Below are 24,664 nucleotides of genomic sequence, written 5' to 3' on the forward strand. Positions count from 1 at the left end.
ATTTTTTCTCAGATCTTTTGCGCTGGCCTGGTGAGAACAAGGTCATAACTAAGTATGGGTCGCTGTGGTTTTCCAGAAACCAATTAGTTTGACTAGTTCATAAGTTCATAAATATTTGTTGTGATATTGTTTATAGCACGCTTTAAAGTAATCTTACTCCGTTACATTTCCTATACCGTTATTGGTCAAAACAGACATTTTGTCAAGCCTATATACATATTAATAATTTACTATAAAAAAATAAGACCAGTAGATAAAGCAAAGAAAATTATGCTTAGTGGGGGGAACAGGATAGAGAAATGTAACAATCCAGACTTGAACTTGTGAAGCCCGCATGTGCTTCAACACTACAACTTTGTTTTATTACTTTGACCAATTTCTTACAAAGTTAGGAGTACAAAGACAAAAATAAGCACAAAGAGCTCTAGTATGTGTTGTGCACCCAACACTAGGGTTGACTGTAAAACTCATTTTCATATTTCTGTGCGACAGCAGACATGTGGAGGGAGCCACTCCAAGTCAAACAGGAGAGCCGGCTGTTTAGACTGCATTAATTCCCTTGACGAGCTTCCAAACCGGCCCACTTAAGGTTATTAAGGTCTATAAATACCGTGTTACCCTCGTTAAGATACATAATTGCTTAATTTACATTTCGCTTCCTCCCTGAGAAAATCGGAAGTCATTACAAGACTCCTAAAAAACACCCATCCCCGTGATTAAACCGTCGCCGGAGCTGACCAATCAGCTGCTGAGCTCAGGACGGCCACAGGAAACTCCCAGGGAGAAAGATGGGAACTTGAGGAAGGACGGCGCACTGGTGAGGGTGTATTGTGTGCTGAGATAAGAAAGGAGCAAAGGGAAAAGTCTGAAAATGTAGTTTTGCTCTGATTCTATTATGTTTTATTTGTGAGTAAAGTCGGTATGTAAAGTGCACACATACAGTAAGTAAAGTGCATATAAAATATGACAATGAATAAGTGTGTTTCTTTAAGGGTGCACTTAAAAATATCTTTTTTACATGCCTTACATAAATTTGGGGATTCAATGTGTATAAATTAATAACAAAACAGAGTTATACAGACAGACAGACAGACAGACAGACAGACAGACAGACAGACAGATAGATAGATAGATAGATAGATAGATAAAAAGATCAATCAATATAGATTGATAGACAGACAGATAGATTTTAAATTATATTAGTTTAACGTAATTTTTGTGTGATTTTTAAAAATAATAAAATACATTTTACCAACCCACCTGTTGGGGATATCCGAGGACAAACTCAACTGGACAAATTATTTGAAGAAATGTATTTATTTAAATCCAAAAATACACATTTTTATTTGATTGGTAGAGTTTCAGTAGAAGTATATGGTACGTCCTCGTTTAGATAATTAAGAAAACATGTTTGTGTGTGTGTGTGTGTGTGTGTGTGTAATGTTACACTTAAATAGAGTTTTTTGGTGAGAACTGGCTATAATTCTTTAACTGACTCAAATTAACCGACACACACGCATAGATCTCCATAAACACACACCGATAATTTGATTACAGCCCAACACTTTCTACATGTCATTCAGGACATAGTACAATATACAGACAGAAATTCATGAACAATCCAGTGTGTGTGTGTGTGTGTGTGTGTGTGTGTGTGTGTGTGTGTGTGTGTGTGTGTGTGTGTGTGTGTGTGTGTGTGTGTGTGTGTGTGTGTGTGGGGATTTGCACTCCTCAACCCGCTCAGGAAATCCCTTAAATTATGTTATTAGATAAACGCCGCAACACAGGTCAACGCAGGGCCAGACTGTGTCTGGGAACTTTGTGTCCATGTTTGTGTGTCTATGCAAGTGTATTCCTCAGAGAGAAACATCACAGTTATGTCATCTAGTTGTGTGCTGATCAATATAACAGCAGTGGACATTTCAGTGAAAATCATCTTATAACACTGAGATGAAATATTTGCCAAAGACAGAGATCATTCGATCCCTTTTCTCTCACCACTCATAACATGGATCCATGTGTGTTTCCACAGGTGGTGTATTTGTGTGTATGTCAGTGGTAAAACAGAATTAGGGGCTTGGTTATGTGGAGCCAACAGAAGATAAGAAGCCTAAGATGATGAAATATAAAGCAACACATGGCCTAGAAGACCTCACTCTGATCAGTGATAAAACACACACACACACACACACACACACACACACACACACACACACGCTCTCAAGTGCTTGTGTGATTCATGATAACAGCAGCACAACACGCACAGGGCCAAACACTTTATCAACAACAGAATTACAGCGTGATATAACATCTGATACAGAACTATACTCCCGATACTGCAGAGTGTAACAGAGAAAAGAAAGAAAGAAAGAAAGAAAGAAAGAAAGAAAGAAAGAAAGAAAGAAAGAAAGAAAGAAAGAAAGAAAGAAAGGACAAGCAAAAAAAAAAAGCAAGCAAACGAAAAAATTAGCAAGCAAACAAACAAACTAAAGCAAGCAGACAAAAATGAAACAAGATATAAAAAGGGAAAGAAACAAAAGCATGTGGGGGAAAAAAAAACAATAACAAACCAGGACCAAACAAATGAGTGAACAAACAAACAACTGAATGAAAGCAAGAACAAAAGAAAGAACACAAAAAAGCTGTTTGAAAGAAATACAGCACTGTGCACCTTTTTCTGTATTACTACAAGATACATTTTTATTCAAAAGTCATATGGCATATTGTTGTTATGGCCTTATTATGGATATTATCAATGGCATCCAGTTATTATCATGTAATAAACAAAAGTTAGGTCGGTTTTGCATTTTTTCAAATATGCACTTGAAGTAAAGCAAACAAAAAAACTAAGGCAAGCAGAGAAGAGCAAAACAAGTAATAAAAGGAAAGAAAAAAGCATGTGTGTAATCAAACAAATGAGTGAATACAATCAAATAAACGAATGCAAACAGGTAAAGAACAAATAAAACTAAATAAAAACACAAAAATGCTGTTTGAAATGATGATGAGTTCAAATTTATATCACGGCTTCAATATGAACTTAAAAGGCACAGTGGACCAAAGGAGGGTCAATCACAGTGCATTATGGGATAGGAAAGTATGCAGTTTTGTTTCTCCATGCAAGGCATACCTGCATAAAAAAAGCTAACTTTTTATGGTAGAATGCAAGAGTCACTACGTTTGTCATGCCATATAAAATATGACCTCTAAATCCCTAAACACACCGGTTGACGCTAACTCTATGAAGAGAAAAGCCCCACTGCAATCTTCTATGCAGAATTTATCCGCACCGCTTGACTAGGATTCACATGTGGCTACGTCTTAGGGTATGTTACAGCGCAAGTAGATGTGAACACGTTTATCGGATTCTCTCGCGTTTCAACTGCAGTCGATCACGTTGTGTCTGGAATGCGATGAGCTACGGGCCGCAGAGAAACCCAGTCAGCGATAACTGATAATGCCACATGAGCATATTGCTGTCTGTTAGCCACATCTCCCTACATTTGTTACAAGCCAAGTAAGTAACAGAGCTAAATAACATTGCGAGATACAGAGTACATGGATTAGGTTTCGCCCAATTCAGTGATGAATGAGGTTTGACTATTTATATCTCATAGCGGTCGATGCAAGTGTGAGGGATAAGGTCCGCTTGGAATGCGTTTAGGCCGTGCAAATAAAACGGTATGAATGGTTTACCGCTGAGGCCATTTTACTCGATGTTGCCGCCGTTTTTTCTTCAGTTCTTCATTTTGAAGACTCGTCCATCACGAGTTCAATCCAGAAGTCATTCAATTAATCCTGGACTCTCTCCTCTTTCTGCCCGTCTCTCATCCCGTCGCTCTACCTCTCTTCCTCTCCCTCCCTCTATCAGTGCATTAATCTAAGCTGTGTTTCCTTGCCTCTGCTGGTGCCATGAGGGCAAACGCTCCAGATGGAAAAACCCTGTTTGTATTCTGCAGGCGCGTCGTCAACCCCTCCGTCTTCCCCTCCACTCCATCTTCCCATCCAATCTTTCGCTCTCCATCCACGGCCGTCTCCACTGTACGGCTCTCCATCTGTCTGTCTGGCTCTTCCGTTTTAAATCATTGCTTTCTTTACAAATGCAATTCATTTTGGCTTTAAAAAACAAACATTCCACAAATATTTCTGAAGTTCAGGAATATCTCCAGGCGTTCTTAAACACGTTTAATATTTGCGGATCGATTAAGAAATAAAGCTAGATTTGGCCTGTTGACATGTTCACATAAAAGAAGATATTTCTGAATATTTGTCTGTTTTTATGTACGGTAATATACATTGCCTTCTTAAATTCATGTTCAATACTGGTGGATCAATGAAGAATGAAAGCAAAATTGAACCTGTTCACATTGACTTCAATAAGAAAAAATATATATTTCTACATTTTTTATGGCCCGTTTAAGTCTGGCATTTAAATTCAGATTTTAAATCAAAGTCCTATCAGCTTTGATATGAAAAAGCAAAAATTCTGAACATTGCTTCTGTTGGTAATGCAGCCTTTCTAATATATTGTTAAGAGTCCATTAAATATAAGTAAATAATGATTAAAATAAAGCAGAAATACAGCACATTAAAAGTGAAATCGTTCGCCGTTTCATACTGACCTAAATGAAGGTTTAACAGGATCAATTTAAGATAGAGTCTGTCACAAATCTTACATTTAGAAAATGACCGAGGTCAAACTACCTGCAATGAAAAAGATAGTCATACACAAAACATTCATTCACATAAACAAGAAGCATAGCCTCTGATATAATACATATGCAGAAGATGATACATATGCAGACATATGCAGAAGATACAGATGAAGCCGTAACTGCGGCGCTACAAAAACGATAGCGGTTATCTAGCTACTGTTCTTTCTGTCGGTGGAGACCCGACACACCTCACCAGAAACTACCTCATTCTGCCTTCTGACAGATCATTTATATCACATAAACCTTAGCCAGTAATTATCTTTTGCTACAGTCTGCCAATATTCTGAATGACAGTCCTATATTGGCACAGTGAAAGTCAATACTTTGTTGAGTGCAAATTCAAAATAGACATAATTTCGAGGTCAGGGTCGACCTCCTTCATCGCTAGATGCTTCTACCGGAGGCACTTGGCATTTGAAAGTTTATGACTGCCTTATGAAGCTACGAAATCAAAACAGGTAGCTGTTTAACAAAAGAAAACGCTCTAGATGGTTAATAAAGAGTAATTATATGTGAAAAACTCGACAATAACGATAGGGCCAAGGTGAGAGAGTTTCAGACCTGTTGACAGAACTGTCACTTGCCTGGTCAACACGTTATTACATTATATGTTTTTTTCCGTCATGTGGTATTAAGTAATTTAAACTTAAACTTGATCGCAAGCTAACATATATAAGGTTTTCAAAAATAAAAAAATAAAAAGTCTAGAAAACATCAGTAAGAAATATATTTCGTACAATATATTCCGACACATCAACGTAGGGCTGTCAAACTAAAATGCGAATTTAAAATATTCGTCGAATTTAAAATAAAAATCCACATTCTAACGCATAAACGCATCTCTGGCGCACGAGATGCGATGATGACGTCGTTGCGTTTTAATGTATTTGTTAGCCTATCCAGTTGAAGATGCGGCGCTAGATGCAAAGCATATAGGCAGAAATAAAGAAGCTCAACGCGGTGAAGATCTTTGTTTCCATCGTTTTCTATGTAAACAAGCGCTAGATGGACATCTTTGACTGGCAAGACATCTCGCAACAGCGAGCCGCGTGTTTAGAATGCGTTATAGAGTAAAAAGAAGTTCAACTTTTTAAAAAAAAGTCGTCTCAAGAGTTGTGGGACTTTTTTTTTTCAATTTCACTGCATCCCGTGTTTTATGCAAAAAAACGACTTCGTGTGATTGGCACTTCGGCACTTTGTATTAAACTATAAATGATGTTGTTACGTACATAACTGTTTATGCAAATTACAAATTATATTTGATTTATAAACATTAGTTTAAACGTTATGCACTTCTTTCTGTTATTTCATTGCTTTGAATAAAGGATGTTATGCGGTGAACTAATAGGCTATTTCACTAATTGCGCCCTCTTGTGGCCTCAGAAGACAAGCTAAAAGCTTTTTCCCCCCTAACTGAAATGATGTCATTTTGACAGCCCTACATCAGTGTTGCTAAAAATCTGTTTGTTTGTTTTTTAATTATTATTTTTTTGCGTGTGTTTGCACGTGGCAGGGCCAGTCAACATATTTCCGACTAGGCCAGCAGAAAAAAAAACGTTATTGTTGTGTCCTGCATATAAGCTATTTTAAAGGGTATCAAGCAAAAATAACCCCTATGTGAAGTGAGCACGTCCAGAGAGAGATGCAAGCAGACATATACATCAGGAAACCCAAAATAACAGGCAGGTGTGTCGTCTTTAGATGCTCGTGACATCATGGGGAAAAATGTCAATCAGCAGTTTTTGTAGGTCACTCATCACACAACACAAGCTTTAGGGCTGGTGGCGGAGGAAACTTACTGTACTGTACTGTACTGTACTGTACCATGAGACATGGAGTGACAGAGAAACTGCACAATCATTATTTCAGGTGGTATGATGCCTTTTTTTGTTGCATATAACTACTTGGTTTTAGTAATGTGTGTGTGTATAGGGTTCCCACACCTTTAAATCATATATAACTTTTTAATTTGTGATTAATCAATAAGAATTTGAAATGAAAAATACATAAATTTGTATTGTTACATAAAATACTCTATTAAAGATATAGATTTTTCTTTTATTGACTACAAAAATGTAACGACTTCTTTCATGTTATTGATTTCCATGACTTTTCTAAACCATTTTAAAACTCCCTGATACTCCCAGGTTTTCCACGACTCTGGGAACCAGCCGTCTCGAAAGCAAAAACCTCAAACAGATGAGATAGGTTTGAGATTACCACAGTACGTGTCAAATGAATTTTAAGTGATAATGGAAATGCCATACAAAACCTACACACATTTTCACATAAATACCAAAACTCGCTCGTCATTCTAAATAATCTGCAGAGAATCATGCGACATAACTCATGTAATAAACTATCATGATTCACATTAATTCAGGAAGTTGAACTGTGCAAAAATGAGACTATATCAATAATGTAAATGTTTCTTCTGCTTCGGTAAAAGCACCCTTGACTCGCAGCGTGCAGTGATTTTCCGCCCTCCTTCAGAATGCTGGTCTCATCCACCTCTTGTTTCCTATGGTGGCATTAAGTGCTTACCCAGACTCCCTCTCTGCTAGGACAATAAACACACACTAATTCCCTGGCACCGCTAAACGCTTCAGCAGCACTGTGTGTGTGTGTGTGTGTGTGTGTGTGTGTGTGTGTGTGTGTGCCCAATTACTGAACACACACACAATAGAACCCCTGTAACACACTTTTAGAGCGTAACACTTTTATTTGAGGGTGAACTATTGTTGACACTAGCACTATGAATAATGCTTTTAATAAATGTTTACATATATTTTTAGACTGGAGGTTTATAATTACTCCTATTGCCTATTTGGCTAATTCAGGATGTTTTAACTGGCATTTTATTGATGAATCACATAGACAAATCTATTTCATCAGCATTTATTCTCTTACTGAAACCAAAATTCTAAATATTATTTTATTAAGAAACATTAATAGAGATGCAAATATTTTCTCTAACAGTAAGTCCATTTTCTTTTACCCTTCTTTGAATCAATTCAGGTTGATTTTGTTCTAATTCATGCTTAAAAATGGTACAGACAATAATATAACTGAACAAACAATTTACATCATACTGCAATATTGAAAACAAATCAAATCCATGCAGGGTATAAATTGGAAATAAGAATTTGATGGATTTTTTTACTGAAAAAAAGAAGAGTTTTATTTTGGTTGAGAAATTAACATCTACAATTCTGTATAGTAAATATAACTGATTGAAGAAATTCTGTAAACAATACATTAACTTGTCAGATCAATCATTTTACACCCCTAAAATGCATTTAGTATTAGTCACAAAAGCCTATGGTGGAGCAGAAAGTAGTTACCAGCCAAATAAAGGCATATTTGCTCTGTCTGCAAACACACACACACAGACACAAGGAACTGGCTATTTCAGCCCGGGTTAACAGTGACCCACCCTGGCGCCCTGGGACCAGGGGCAGAGGTTCTGTTGAGCGCGTGAGCCTGTCACCCTCTCTGGGGAAGGATTTACATTCCTACCCCTCCCATCCACCGGACGAACCAAGCCCAATACACACAGCATCAGTTAAAAGAATTTCAGTACACAAACAAAACTACTTTGACATAAACTCACCAAGTCCAACAGTAACAGAAGCTAATATGTATGATTTTCTAAACAACTGTCAAAAAGTTCTCCGTTTCAGGAAACAAGAACATCACGGGAACCTTCAGCTGAAATTGAACCGCTACTAGGAATGTGTCAGGACGGTCCAACAGCCGACTAGTTCATTTAAGTGTTTTGTAGATTAATTAAATTTATACTTGCTTAATTTTTAGTGGTGGCGCTTTAAAGTGGATGAATTTAGATGCATAACTTAGATATAGAAGTTCTGTCCATACACTTTTTTTTTTTTTTTTTATTCCTGCCGTTACAGCCATCCAATCACAAACAAATTCATCGCCTGTGTTGGACTTCAAATGATCTGGATGTGAAATAAAAGGTTATTTGGCTAATATATTATATACATGTAATTTATATACATTTAACGCTTATTTTGCATCTGATCTGTCTACAGCTATCCAACGACAAACTAATTAATCAAATTCAATACATTTAGAAGAATTATTAGGGTTGCACTTCAAATCATCTCTGATTTTGTGTAGATTTACAAAATAAAAGTTTTTTTGGCCTATACATCTACACATGTAAATATATGCATACATTTTATTTTGAAAAATATGCAGTTTTGCATATCCCTCACAACTAGGTTATTGTAGTTACAACGAGAATGTAACATTAACACTGAGAATGAGATTGTATTTACAACGTAAATGTATTTACAACGAAAATGTTACATTATATTTAATCATTTAGCAGACGCTTTTATCCAAAGCGACTTACAATCGACTGAAACAATAGGCCAACAATATGCAAGTGCTGTGACTAGTCCCAGTTAGTCTAGCAATGTAACACTGTAGAATGTAACATTTACCACAACAATGTAACATATGTACAACGATAACGTAACATTTGCAACAAGAATGTGACATTTTCATTGAGAATGAGATTGGATATACAATGTGAATGTAAACGTATTTATGAGAATGTAACATTTACGATGAGAATGTAACATTGACAATGAGAACGTAACATTTACATTGAGAATGAGAATAATTACGAGAATGTAACATTCACATTGAGAATAAGAATGTATTTACAACGTGAATGTAACGCATTTACAACGAGAATGTAACATTTACATTGCGAAATACATTTTATTTATAACGTGAATGTAAACAGATTTACAACGAGAATGTAACATTTACAACGAGAATGTAACATTTACAACGAGAATGTAACATTTACATTCAGAATCTAGAAAAATAAAAAAGTAACGCATTTACAAAGTAAAATTTACGATGAGAATGTATCAAATGAAAATGTAACATTTACATTGAGAATGTATTTACAATGTAAATGTAACCTATAGAACGAGAATGTAACGTATTTACACACTGTAAAAAAAAATTACATCCCCAAGTCAAAAATTTCAAGTGACCGATAACATCTAAATTTTTCAATTAGTCTGACGTATTATTTCTCATTGAGCCAATGTTAACAGACTATTGCAACAAGAATTTCACTTGGGCCAATTGAAAAATGTAGATGTTATCGGTCACTTGAAATTTTTTATTTGGGAGGGTTAGAATTTTTTTACAGTGCAACAAAGATGTAACATTTACAAGAAGAGAATGTAATTACGATGAGAATGTAACATTAACATCGAGAAAGAAAGTGTATTAACAATGTTAATGTAACGTATTTACAACGTGAATGGCCGCAATTTAAAAGCTATGGAAAGCTAGCACGACCACTTGTTAGAAACGCTGTCTGTTAAAAGATAAAGAACGACAGGTTGAGAAAGACCCAAATAAGCGTAAATGCACTATGAAACGCAATAAGGCAGTTACTGTGAGGTATCACCCCACAGAATTGGACGTGCATGTGGGTGAGAATTTCGTAGGTGGCGATCAAGTGTACGAACAGCATTTTTCCTGCCAGAGTCATGGCTTGGAAGAGCTTGTCTTTCATATCATAATGCCAGAAAGAGACATGGTGGCCTGGCAAAGCTAATCATCACATGACACCTACGCTTACAGCGAGGACAACAGACCAGGTCAATACCCGCTGCAGACTGTGTATACACATATTGTACAGTACGTCTCTATATAAACAAACACAGCAGAAATTTTTTTTTTTAATTTTTTTTAAAGAGATTCCGGAGAAAACACGTGGAATATGTTTGTGCACTAGAGACAGAGGGACAGCAAAGGAGAGACAGACACAGAAAGACAGAAAGGAGGAAAGAGGTTGGCTGGTGCAAGAGTGCCATCTAAAGGAAGCAGAGGTACTGCAAGTGGTTTGATGGGGGAAGATGTTGAACTTTAAAGTCACAAATTTCATGACAAACTCCCTCTGAAGGGAACCTACATAAAATATACAGAATATTAACTGAGAAAAGACTAAATTCATCTAAAGGTGACTACTTTTTTTTATTTATTAAAACACGAAAACGTATTTGTACTTCAAATAAAATTAAGAAATTAATAATATATAAATTTTATAATAATGTCTTGAAAAATAAGGAATAGTTATTTATGCCGGAAAAATCTGCAATGTGCAAAAAATAAGTATCTTCACTAAAGGTTTAAATATTTACTCGTGAAATACTCAATAATGAATCTGTACTAAATAATGCAATGCATTCAAATTTGTGTATTTCAGATGAAATAATTACTGCATGATTTATGATTTGATTTACAGAATAAAGTACTGAGAAAAAAATAGTTTCTAGAAGTACAACAGCCAAATTAGTAGCTGGTATAGTTGACATCTTAAAAGCTTAGACGGACAAATCCCACCCGATCAAATGAAATCCACATATCCACTGTAACAGAGGATAGGAATGAGGGAAAACTTTAATGTTAATGGAATTTTTTTTATTTACTCTCATAATTACAACCCCAACCATTTCATTGCCTTCTCCGCTTATTATGTGCTTTATTTATGTTTCTTAATATATCTAAAAAGCAAATCAGTGATGTTATACTGTTATGAGGTATGAAAAATTCATGAAAGAAGGCCAGATTATATTAATAGTAAATATTTTTTACTTCATTTAATTTACATTTCTGAATTTAGCAGACGCTTTTATCCAAAGAGACAATATGTACAAAGCAATAATTATGTATGCACTTTTTAAAAAATTGTATTATGCATATTATTAGGGCTTTTCCTAAACCTGTATTATGTCAGGTTTCAAAACCTGGACTTTTATTGCTACCACAGCAGGGTCAAACAAAAAATTTTTTTTAATTTTTTTTATAAAAACTGATTTTTTTTTTTAATTAAAAATAATCTATAATGCAACTCTATGTTAGTTATAAAAAACAAAAAAAAACAAAAACAGATTTGTGCTGAAAAACCCAAACTAAATGGTAATAAGCAAGTAAATAAAACATTTTTGTGACTTAATTAGTGTCTTCATTTTCTCATTTATTTTTGTGGATGCTTTTAAGATAGTCACAAGCCATTCTCGCAATTTCAACAATTTCTTATCTGTTAATCAGCTAGATAAATGTACTTTGGTGACGCATTTAACTTTAATTCTAATGACACCATTCAATATTTCACAGAAACTGAAGTTTTAAGTTTGGTTCATGGCTATTTGTATGTGAACATGATCAACAAACACAAACACTGATCCAATAGGACCATCAACTAGCGTGAAACTCTCATTCTGACCCCCGGGAATCAGGACATTCTTATTGTTGAGACATAATCAGCAACAGATTTATAATATCAGCCACCATATATTATGTAGACCACAATACAGAATAATTCGTCAACAATTTCTCAATTGGTGCATCCCTTTTCAAATCTTTCAAAAAGAAAAATGAGATAGAAAACAGACAAAAAAATATCCTGATCCACCTGTAAAGTTCTAACTTGATCACATCATGCCGTGACATGAAACTTCATAGAGATAAAATAAGCTTGACTTTGCTCATACCTGTATTTGAAGACTTTACACTTGCACACACGCTTCAGCTTCGAAGAGGATCAAGTTTAGTACGAAGGACACAAAAACCGCCACAGAGAGAGAATGAAAAGAGAGCGACGGTAAGGACGAAAAGAATAGGACATGCTGGAAAACGGGAAGCGTGTGACAAAAGAATCAAACGATTCTTTGGGAGACATAAAAATGGAGTGGATTATGTGTTTTATGAAGATCTCACCGAGGCGGTCGCGAATGCGCTTTCAAGTCGCCTAATTATGAGAGAAACCTGAGAGAATGTGAGAGTTTGGACTGGGAATAAAAGATAGAAGTGGAAATCCATGGCACACACACACACACACGTTTTGTGTTAGCACACACCTGGGCAGAGGAGGGCAGCGCGCTCTCCAGGACTGATCCTGGGTCAGGTGACCTCTCCACCGAGCCCAATAGCCGGCTCCTGTCTGTCTACCGTTCACACACACTCTCGATGGGCTCGCGGTACCTGGCCCAGTGCAGCAGGGGGTCATCCCAGACCTGTCAGTCAGACAGTGGCAACGAGCAAACACGGACCTCTCTGTCTCCCTAACACACACACTCATCCACGCAGTCGGCTGACGGGGGGAGGTAAACGGTTGTGACAGGGGGCAGTAGGGTTGGGTTGAGCCATCTATCATAAAGCCACGACAGAGTAACATAAGACCAGAGGCTTCCCTCCACACACACACAGAGCTCACTCGACAGCACCTAACAAACACATCTAAAAGGATAGTTCGCACAAAAAAAGAAAATTCTGTCATCTTTTGTTGATAAAACCCATATGAAGAATTTCTTCTGTGAAGAATGAAAGGAGATATTTTGAAGAATGGCCCACCTGCTCTTTTCCATACAATGAAAGTAAATGGGGACTTTTGAGCTCCAAAAATGACCTAAAGTAGGGCTGCAGGATTTGGGGAAAAAATCTTCCGTATTTTCCTTAATAGAAGTTGTGTTTTTTGGTCATCTGAAACATATTCCAAAGCGATTTGTATAATCCAAGCAAGCAAAACATGGACAAAGTGCACACATTTGGATTTGTGTTGAATGAAATGGTATGTGAGGCAACTAATACAGTGCATTTGCCAAATTCATTTCAATGCATTGAATGCAATGGTGAATTAAAGGTGTTTAGGTTCATCAGAATCCACTCAGTTTTTGTCCAGTGCTGAGTTCTGTATGCTCTTGAATCCTTCCATTAAAACAAAAGTGAAGAGATGAGTGACAGCTTCATGATTATGAAGTGAAGGTTCTTTGCACGCTTACTAGGCGATATACAAATAAACTAGTAGATCAAATAATCTTGTAAATATCATTATCAGATATCGGATTATCAGAAACAGGGTCCGAAATTAACGGCTTGGGGAAAGAATGCTACCAAAATTTGAGATATGGGTGCAAAAAACGCCCCTGTTTGAGTTGTTTTTAATATTCATAATATATGATGTAGTTAAGCAATATCACATGAGCAAGACTGCGGTTTTCCCCAAATATCAGGACGACTGCATATGTGATGTTGATTTTACACAACAGTTTAATGAACAAGAAGTTATTATAAAGTGACTTACATTTTAGGCACAATATTGTCTGATTTTGCTCTATTTTGTCAACGAAAACAGTTCCAAACAAAGTCACAGCTGAGCCACTGCGCATCTCTGATGAATGAATCGGGTGAGTCATTGATTCAATGACCCATTCATAAAGACAGTCACTTGCTTCATTCCTGAATGAATCAGCCGTTTTGAACGAATGGATTGAATGAATGATTGACTGACAAAGACAGTAGCATGCCGCCACCTACTGGCAGTTCATTTCACTTAATATTTCTATATTCAACATTAATCTCATAACATTATGCAATTGTGAATTTAAATGCATTCATACCACTTCCAAGCCTCATTAAACAACATGAAGCCTAAATATATCTAAATGTCACTTTTGTGTTCTTCTAGTGTTCCATTAAAAAAAAAAAAAAGTTTAGAACAACATGAGGGTGATTAAAAAACGACAGAATATTCATTTTTGGGTGAGCTATTCAATCATACGGCATTTAAAAAGCTATTCATTTAAGGCATATGGCATATAAGCGCATTTAAAAAGCTGAGTTTTCAAAACACAGACATTTTCTGAGGCTCCTCTTTTGGTCCCGCAAGAACAAGATGTCCGTCAGATTTATTTGATAGCGTTTTAATTTGCTCTTTGATTTGATCTGGATGAGCAAAGTGGCCCGTTTAGGTACAGTATTTTAAAGGGCCCGACGAACGGAAAGTAAAAAAGACAAATGGATCCAAAGGCGCCAAACCTCTGTAAAAAGAGCAAGAGGGATGGACGAGAGACAAAGAGAGAGAGAGGAGGAGGAGAGAGAGGAGAATAAATCTGCACTCCTCCATCGATCCCAATCCTTTCTGCTCTCATCTTATCTTCGGGTCTGAGGGAGCCAGGCAAGTTTAAACGATTCTGACCTTGTCCGACATAAATAGTCAGAAAACTACAAAGAGCAGATAGCCCTCTCTCTCCATGAGCAAAAGGGGGACGAGGAAGGGAAATACATTGAGATAAGAGGAGGGGAGAGAGATAATACAGGAGTTACTACATCAGCGAGAGTGTCACAGACAGACATAAACAGCACACCGAAGCCCTTTTTCTACCGATAGGGTACCGGTGCCCAATCTGGAACCATTCCACATGTTTCAATGGCAGAAAGACCGTTTTGGATGTTAAAATAGTCCCGCACTGGCCCCTTAAACCAGGAACCGCTAACATCAGGGCCAAAGGGCGAGATTCCCCTGTCCATTGATAAAAAAATGACAATAAAAATGGATAAGTCCTGAAGATGGCAAGATGCTAAATCAAAATACTTTGCTAAAATATGTTCCTGAAAACACGTTCAGGATTTTCTGAGGATCCGCGGACCACACATCAGCTCTGGCACGTGAACCAGCACCATATCGGTAGAAACTGACCTGGGAGTGACAGAAAGTGAGACAGTAATGACTATTATACTTAAAAGACAAAATTCTTTTCATCAGGTCGGATTCTCCTGGCTACGGGAGCGTACCCTCACCAATCAGAGCGGGCCCTGGGCCTTATTCTCTCTAAAGAAGATGTGCATGTCGCGGCGGAAGAAAAGGAGAAAAGACGGAGGCCTTTAATATTCATCCTTTTCTCTTTTTAGAGTGTAACGGCTGCACCTGACATCTACGGAAACTGTGCAAATCTCTTCATGCATTGTCAGGCTCTCCTCTAATCATTTTACGCCCTTGTGAAGCTTTGAAAAGAGCCGATAACGAAGCGAGTCAAATACAGAGCTCGCTCAATTCATAAGTTAACAGAAGCGCGGCGCCAACGCCAGCAGAGACTGAGGTAATAATCAGCACCTCTGGACAAGGAGATTCGCAGTGTCTAACACTTCGAGAGAGAGCAGCGCGATGAGATGCAAGGAAACCAGCTCTGTCGACGGGATGATTGTGTTAATGACAGAAAGGGACTGAAACAAGGCTTGCAAAATTACAAAGCTTAAGTTAGAATCGGAAAAGTTTTCTGTACTGCGCGTTTTCTGTGATGTAACCAGACAGAACGAGCAGATCCCAGAATAACCAATAAAACTGTCAATGATGCATCATGCATGCAATGCGGAAAAACGAGCAGAGCCCGTTAGAATGACCAAAGCTGTCTATTGCATGCATGCAATTCAATAAAACTAGCAATATCCACTAAAAATCAATAGAACTGGTTGGTGTATGCATGCAAAACAAGCATGTGAAGCAATAAAAACTAGAATCTACCATTATAATAAAGAGAAACTGTCTATTCTCCAAGTGGCGCATATGCAACACACTTAAAACTAGAAGCTGTCTACAAAGCAAGCATGCAAAGTTGACAGGTTTGTTAGATGCGATCACCACGCGTGAGAATGTGAAAAGTTGTCTCTTTTTAGTAAATCTCAGATTCTATCGTAACCCTTTGACTGTCAAGTTTACTTCACTATATTACAATTAAATCCTAAACTAATCATGATATTTATCTAACAATAGATACTTAAGCATTGTTTTTTGTTACAAATTATGTAGGAACAGTAATAGATGAATTTATGACAAGAGTGCACCTCAAAAAATCTTCATAGTTTTCATGCTAAAAGCTCATAATAAAACATATAATCTAGTATTTGTCAATAAAAAATTATAAAATAATATTATCCTCTAAAAAGTATAATATATATATATATATATTATCCCCTAAAATATAATATTATCTTTTTTAATCGCCTTTTTTTATTACATCACATATTTTAGTAGTTATCATAAATTAGGTATTATTTGAAAGCTTATGAACTCATCCTGTGAAAACCATTTTGAAATTGGACGTTGCGTTACCATAGAAACGGTACTCTTAATTATTTGATCTGGCTCCTCCCCTTTTGGGCGTCATTGTGTTTCATAATTTATGATCAAAACCTTTTCTAATCTTAACAAAACACATATTGTCAGAAAGATTTGAGTCTCAAGGTTCCATATTTTGTGACAGAAGTGATATTTGGACAGAAATGTATTAATTTGTTACGGCAGAATGCATACAATTAAATTCATTGGAATGTATGTCACCCGGTGGCTATTTTTGGTATTACGGCCTAAACAAAATCTCATGGGAACTTCAATTTTTGTGATATCAACTTCAAATTTGGAACACAACTTGGTTAGATATATGGCTTTGATTTTATAGTAATTTTATAGTAAAAAATATTTAGTAAAATATATATTTTATATAAAAAAAATATATTAAGTGCAGTATTTACTGTAAATTTAAACTTCCATAATTTTTTCATACTTACATTTTTTGAAGTGCTTTCTCTTCAGCAATAATCTGCTGAATTTTTAAAACAAGACCAAACCTAGGTCTATATTCCAAAGCATTCTTGAATTAAAACCATTAAAGTTTGAATAGTGCATTTTAACGTCCATTCTCAAAAACGGGGGTGACAGTTAAGGGGTTCAAGAGTCACGACGGCGATAAGCAATAAGCGATAGGACATCCTGTTGCTTGGTTCCTCATTTTGTGGGGTTATGCTGGGTAGGCCCACCCATCCAAATCTTACTGGTCCAAATTTCCATTCCACACAGGTTTCTAATAAAGTCAGATTGTGATTATGTCGCACTGCACAGCATGTACTCTTGTCAGAATAGAGGGACAAATTATTTAATGCAGGAAAATTGTCAAATTGTGCCTGGTAAGGATACTATGTTAGATCCGTCTTGACTCAACGGCATAAACTCAAACATGTTCTTGCTCTACACACTGGGATCAACGACAAACTGAAATCCGTTCGTGTATAGCTTGATTTTGCAGCTGTACATTTCCAGAGCAGTCATCTTAATCTTGTTCTCTCTCTGCATAGACGGAGAGACTTTATCAGCCTGTGTGATCACTGGTAATTTCAGTGTACAGATGCAATCGCTCTCTCTCTACCTCCCATTACCTTCTTCCCTCAGGACTGAACAACAATACGCTCCCACACAATAGACAAACAAGAGCCTGTTGACTGGGAGAAAACCCACCACCGAACCAATGACAACGACCCTGTGGAATATGTTAATGTAATGAAATTGTAATTGCAATAAAATCAGTATTCCAAAACTGGAATGCTCTAAAAACACATTTTTATTATGTTGTGTGAATCTGTTTGATCTCGGGGTCAGTGTTTAATTGTAATAAAGGCATAAATGGTACCTCAAATTTTGTGGTAAAAAAGTGCTGTTATATTTTCGAAGATATTTATTTTGGCGGATGATAAAACACACACACACACATTATAGAAAAATCCTGACCCAAGCCATCTAGGGACAGCAAAAATATTGTTTTAACATTTATATCAAATTAAAATCTTGATTCACAGAGTATCACACAGTGCAAGAGAAATGAAGAAGATCAGAAACAGACATTCAGACGCAGTTAAGAGCACAAATGTGGTGGGATAGCGCCAACCTGTGGCTGAATATGCTACTGCAGAAGTGAATCGAACTAACAGACTACAATATTACATACAAATAAACTGTTACAATGAGGTTGCAATGCATAAGGTGCTTGTTTTTATTATTTTTAAAAGGAAAAAAGCTTAAATAAAATATAAATATTAGATGAAAAACAAACTGCAACAGAAAAAATGTAAATTAGAAATGTTGCAACGGCAACTGACTAAAATAAAATAAGTTTCAGTAAAAAAAAGAAGAAAAAAAAGAATGGTAAATAGAATATAAATATTTTTCAAAACGAATGGCAGAAGCACATAAAATTACTAAAACTTTCAAATGAAAATATAAAAATACACTAATTAAATATATGTATCTATATAATGTATATAAATATATGAATATATATATATATATATATATATATATATATATATATATATATATATATATACACACACACACTATAATAGTTTATATAAATAATACTTAACATTGTTTGCTATGGGTTTGCCATAGGGCGTTTTGGCACAAATCAAAATAACCCACCTCAAAGTCTATACAATTCTGGTCTCTAGATACATCTCGGGTCATTTCTTCAATGTAAATCTATGGTATTTTTTATTTTGTTGGCCCATTTTGTAATAGTGCAGGATAAGTTACATAAACATTTAATACTTTGTTCAAATCAATGTAAAATAGAAGTTTCCTTAAGCAAGTAGCACTAAAAAATACAAACCACACAAAAACCCATTTGTGTTCGTAACACTCAAACACACAGCGGGGCTCCGAAACCTTTGTGGTTTGGAGAGAAATACATATAATATATATTCTATATTATAGAAGAATGCACTGTATGTTTAAACTTTTGTCTGTTTTGCCTATACATGCTCATGTAGATTTGTGGCATGAGTGTGTTGTGGTGTAATATGGCCTCTGACTGATCTATGAGGAAGAAACGGGAGACAGAAAAAAAAGAAAGAAAAGAAAATGGAAATGGAGGAGAGGGAGAAAAAGAGACCCCGAGTCTTTCTTCTGGCAGAGGGGCATCCAGCTGAGTGCTGGCTCCAGGCCCGGTTAGACCCCCTACCCTGGCTGGACTCTCACACACACACACACACTCACCTGGGATGTCTGCCATCCGGGCCGGACCTCCGCCAGCTTCTCACACACACATGCCTGAAAGCCTACAGCCCGCCGACTTCCTGTTTCACACACACACACCGACACCCGCAAACACACCTCACAGCCAGAGAGCTTCCTGTCCGACCCGAAACAACCCTGATCATGTCCGCCCCTCCACCACCCACTGGCACTGCCTCCGCTGGGTGTGATGAGAAGGCAAGAGTGTGTGTGTGTGAGCCGGATGGAGTGAGAGTGAAAGACTGCAGCGCTGGGGGATCATGGGATACGTAGGTCCCTGTGTGTGCGACTGTATGGGACGGAACTCAGCCAATGTGGCCACATGTCAATGCATTTTGGCAAGATGGGCACGAGTACGGCACGATATCGCGTGACAGTAGAAATGGGTCAGCTGGTATTTTGTTATATTGTTTATCGTACGGTAGATATATTCGTGTGAATATTATGTTAGTCATCACGCAGTTTGTGAATGTAAAATGTCTGAATGAGCCTGTTACATACCTACGCAACAATGTAACAAATTTGCATTATGCCAGATGACTCCATTAAGTTCCAAATTAAAAAAGCAAATAAAGAGCCAAAAACAGACATTACCACATGGCTAATATACATTGCCGTTCGGTAAGATTTTCAAATGTTTATGAAGTCTCTTCTGCTCACCAAGGCTGCATTTATTTGATAAAAAATACAATAAAAACAGTAATATTGTAAAATATTATTACAATTTATAAGAACCATTTTCTGTTTTAAGATTTTTAAATATATTATTTATTCCTGTGATGCAAAGCTGAATTTTCAGCATCATTATTTCAGTCTTCTGTGTCACATGATCCTTCAGAAATCATTCTAATATGCTGATTTGAAATATTTCCTATCACAGTAATGTTAAAAACAGGTTTTTTTGTTGAAACGGTAATACACTTTTTCAGGAATCTATGATGAATAGAGACTTCAGAAGAACAGTATTTATGCGAAATAGAATTTTTCTGTCATTTTTTATCAATTTAATGCATCCTTGCCGAATAAAAAATAAATAAAATAAAAAACATTTGATCACTAGTGCATAATCCACTCTTTTGAATTTTGAGAAGAAATAAGTAGGCTATATACAGTATATTTATTAGATACCTTTGCCATGATGAGTTCAGTCAATGTGTGGCTTTAATGTCCACAAAAAACAATTAGTCAAAGTAACATCTTCTTTTGCTCAATGTGCTCATATGACCCTTGTGGTTTACTAGGTGACTTTCAGTTGGGGAGAAACACAACTGAATCGAACCGAATGCAGGGTCGGCATGATTTACAGATTTTATGTGTGTGCTGTGACCAAAGGAAAACATTTGGAACTAATGTCAAGTAATTAATCGGGTTTTTTTAACCATTTCTCTACTGGAACGATTCAATGATCACATGAAAATATGATGCATTCTTTTTTTTCCGGCGTTTACAGAAACACACCGCAGGTTGTGTAAATTAAACAACTAAATAACACAAAAAAATCGAATGTATAATTAATAAGTGACTGTTCTCCTAATTTCAGCATTGTTGTGTATGTGTTTATTTTGTGCTGTCATTAAATTTGATTTTTCTAAGATACCAAGATGTTAAAAAACAAACGGAATACCACTTTTGTTCAGCCAATCAAATATAGTTGCCAAAAAGGGTACACTATGTAACTTTTTTTCAATTTACAACAGTCAATACATCATCAATCCTTCTTCCAAAACATGTTTTTGTCTTACCCGGATTCACTATGGTAAGACTATCATAAGAGTTACATAGTGTAACTTTAATCAGCAAACTGTCACAAACAAAATCGTGTGTCAATCGTCGATGCTCGTATGGTTGTGTCTCACATCATGTGAGAGGAATCACCAACTGAGCCGTAACTCGTAAACTCGCACAATGTACGCCCGGCTTTATTTCTTTACAACTCCACTGAATTATATTCTTATAACTTGTTGCGTGAATATATATTCAGTTCGGCGTCTATAGCGATGTTGGTACGTACCTTCCTGCAGTGAGACGAGCGGAGGGAAGTACTCTGGGATATAGTCTCTCCTTTCTCCCCTCAGGGCTTCACGGGCGTCCGTTTCAAAGCCGGCAGCAGGAAACTGCAGAACGCTGCTCTTGCTGATGGGAAACTGAGGGATAGTTTGTGGGTAGCCAACAGGCTCCAAGTTATTCACATAGTCCTCAAGTTCAGCTATACTGACTCCCAAAAATCCAAAAGCCTGGTCCACATCGCTCAGTCCAGGGTCTGTACGTCCATCTGAAAGAAAAGAGAAAGAGATCATGCTATGCAATATATATAAAACATTTGTTTTTGTGAGTGGATGCAGCACAATCGTGAACTTTAAAGGTGATTTTATCAATGTTTCGATTTTTTTGCACCCTCAGATTCCAGATTTTCAAATAGTTGTATCTCAGCCAAATATTGTCCTATCCTAACAAACCATATATCAATGGAAAGCTTATTTATATAAATCTCAATTTCAAAAATTTGACCCATGTGACTGTTTTTGTGGTCCAGGGTCTCATATTACTTATTTCGCATCAATCGGGCTCTGGAAGTAAAAGCTCCATTCATTTTCTCCATAGGGAAATTGATTTTGAATGATAGGCTAACTTATAAACCTTTAAAGACAGACCTACTGTAAGCTATGAGGTTGTCAACCCGTGATATTTGAAATATCAAATTGATATTTGATAAGTGAAAAGTTACATTGCCCTTATGCTATATAGAAAATTACACCAATCAGAGTTGAAAAAAAGCAAAAATAGCTATTTAGCTCCGCCCTGTCCCGTGAAAAACTGCAAATTATGTAATCGCGTTGATCATTCTATCATGCACTCAAAATACTTAAAATATATTGTTTTTATATAATATATAATAAATAATGTGTGCATGAAAAGTTTTGTTTTTAATTCAATTCGCAATGCTTCATGGGATTGTAGTTCTTTCCCTCAATAAAGCTGTTAACTCTGATTTTCAAAAACTTTTTTTTGCTTCAAATCAAAGTTTGTAATGTCGTGATTCACCTCGTAGCTGATTGGTTCATTCATGGCTCTCTTTAACAAAATTAAAAAAAAAAAATAATTCCCATGGCAAAAATGAATGGAAAAAATACTTCCGCTGAATGAACCAAGCCAATCACCTACGAGGTGAATCACAACATTACAATCATTGATTTGAACCAAAAATGTATTTGAAAACCGGACAAAACAAAGGTACAAGAGTGTGTGCTTAACGGCTTTAGTGACGGAAAGAATTACAATCCCATGAAGCATTGCGAACAGCATAATCAAGTTAAAAACGATTTTAAGTTTATTGCAAAATATGCATATAGATACAAAAATAGAAGTATTTTGAGAGCAAAGATAGATAGACTCGATTACATCATTCGCACTGCTTCACGGGAGTGGGCGGAGCTAAAGAGATATTTTGCCATGTTTTATTTGTTTCGACTCTCTGGTGAGATTTTCTTTGCAGCATCATGGGAAATGTAGTTTTCACCACAAATTCCACTGTTAAACACGGGATAACGGCTTCAACAGAAGCAAATACCATAAATTAACAGCCTTGAGCTCACAGCAAGGCTGTCTTTAAAGGTTTATAAGTTAAAAATCTGTTTCTCTTTCAATAAAATGAAAGGAGTTTTGACTTCCTGAACCCAAAATCAAATGCCTTAATGTGTCAACCAAGTTTTCAAAACATTCCTACTATTGCATGTAAACAAACCAACTTTTTCTGAACAAATATTTTCAAAAACTTTCCAAACATGGCCATTTAAATGCACAAAAACAACACGTGGCAATGAGCAATGTTTTTGCAGACTCTCACTTTGACAACTAGCAGGTTCAGATGAAGACATATTAGAAATGGCACAAACAACAAATTTATTAAAACTTTAAAAAACGGAAAATATAAAAACTACTTCAAAATATCGCTAAAAAAAAACAATAACAGCATCTCATTGATACTAAAACAACACTGTTTTGGACACATGATCTGCACATAAGCACAGATGATGCTGCGGCTGACATCATCACTATGGCAACAAGTGGGAATCCATACACTGCGTTTGCAAACTATTCCACATGATCTGGTTTAAACATTTCAGGCTCCAAAAGGGATACAATCAAACATTTCACTTCATTGTAAGCAGCATATAGCCTTTTAAAGCAAAAGCTGACATCTGTTAGCCTAAATAACAGCTAACTAGCCTCTAGTCAGCTGTCAAAACATACAAACTAAGACGTTTCATGCCTAGCTTCAGAACTAGCGTCTTGCAATAACAAAACATGTGTTACGAATCCAAAGAAAATGACTAACAGCAGTTCGTTAAGAAAGTTTTATCGCCACAACAGCAAAAAACCCATTTGAGGGGCTAGTTAACTTAGCACGCTAACAACATTAGTAGTGGGCGGGGCTTAACAACAAACCCACTATAGTGCACACTACGTTACTCCAACACAGACGGTTATAAACACAGGCTGTTGTAAGGGTCAGAAAGGAGTGTTAAAGGACTCACAGAGCTCGGAGTATCGGTGGCAGCTCCGGGCCAGCTGCTGCACGTATCTCTCCAGCACATCGGACAGCAGATCACAGGCGCTCAGCTGCACCGCGTCCCAGCCCACCGCCTGACACATCTGCGCCACGGACACCCGCAGCAACGAGCGCGCGTAACTCTCACACATCTCTCCGCTCCCGAAAGCCCGGTCTCACGGCGCCTGTAAAGGCTTTGTTTTGATCATTCACATGAATAGGGACATTGGCGCTTCCATAGGAGCCGCCATCTTTTACTTCCCAAGCGAAACATTGTGGAGCAATCGATCGCGCATGCGCAGAAGAGCCGAGAGTCTGCTCGATTATGGCTTGCTCGATTAGACCACCTACTGTTAGTGCAGTGGGGGAAAGCAGATAGTGGTTTGTAAGGCCTTGAATCTTTCTTTTTTGAAAATATTCCTTTTATTTACTACTATGTAAAATAAAATTATATTTTCTTTCCTTCTTTGTTCTCGACTAGACTTTGTAATGTAATATATATTTTTGGATTTTTTTGTAAATGCTTGTAGAAGAAAACAACAACAACAAACACAAAAACCTTAACAATTATTGTCATAACATAATACAACAATACTCCAGAATCCAGATTAAGTTCCTTCAGTCTTTCAATCCAGATTAAGTGCCAAGTCCTTAAACACAGCCACTGTTCTTATAGCTTTTAAGTTTTTAAAGAACTCAATAGATTCAAAATACATTTTC

At 36.6% G+C, this 24,664-nt stretch overlaps 1 protein-coding gene across 2 annotated transcripts in view; it reads right to left on the bottom strand.

The window, feature by feature from the left end:
- The window catches only part of taf3 (TAF3 RNA polymerase II, TATA box binding protein (TBP)-associated facto), a 51,031-nt gene extending 26,808 nt beyond the window's left edge, over positions 1-24,223 (bottom strand). Inside the window, exons 1-2 of one of the 2 annotated variants that reach the window (XM_082168204.1) lie at positions 23,931-24,223; positions 21,407-21,667 (exon numbers count right to left, since the gene is read on the bottom strand). In XM_082168204.1, the coding sequence (XP_082024330.1) occupies positions 21,407-21,667; positions 23,931-24,096 (427 nt within the window). In that variant the 5' untranslated portion in view covers positions 24,097-24,223. Of the gene's footprint in view, positions 1-12,268; positions 18,482-21,406; positions 21,668-23,930 lie in introns of those variants that run through there. The other variant, XM_082168205.1, reaches the window with a different exon arrangement.
- Between the last annotated feature and the right edge of the window lie 441 nt (positions 24,224-24,664).

The sequence above is a fragment of the Leuciscus leuciscus genome (genome assembly GCF_965113295.1).
Source record: "Leuciscus leuciscus genome assembly, chromosome: 4".
NCBI classification, from domain to species: Eukaryota; Metazoa; Chordata; class Actinopteri; order Cypriniformes; family Leuciscidae; genus Leuciscus; species Leuciscus leuciscus.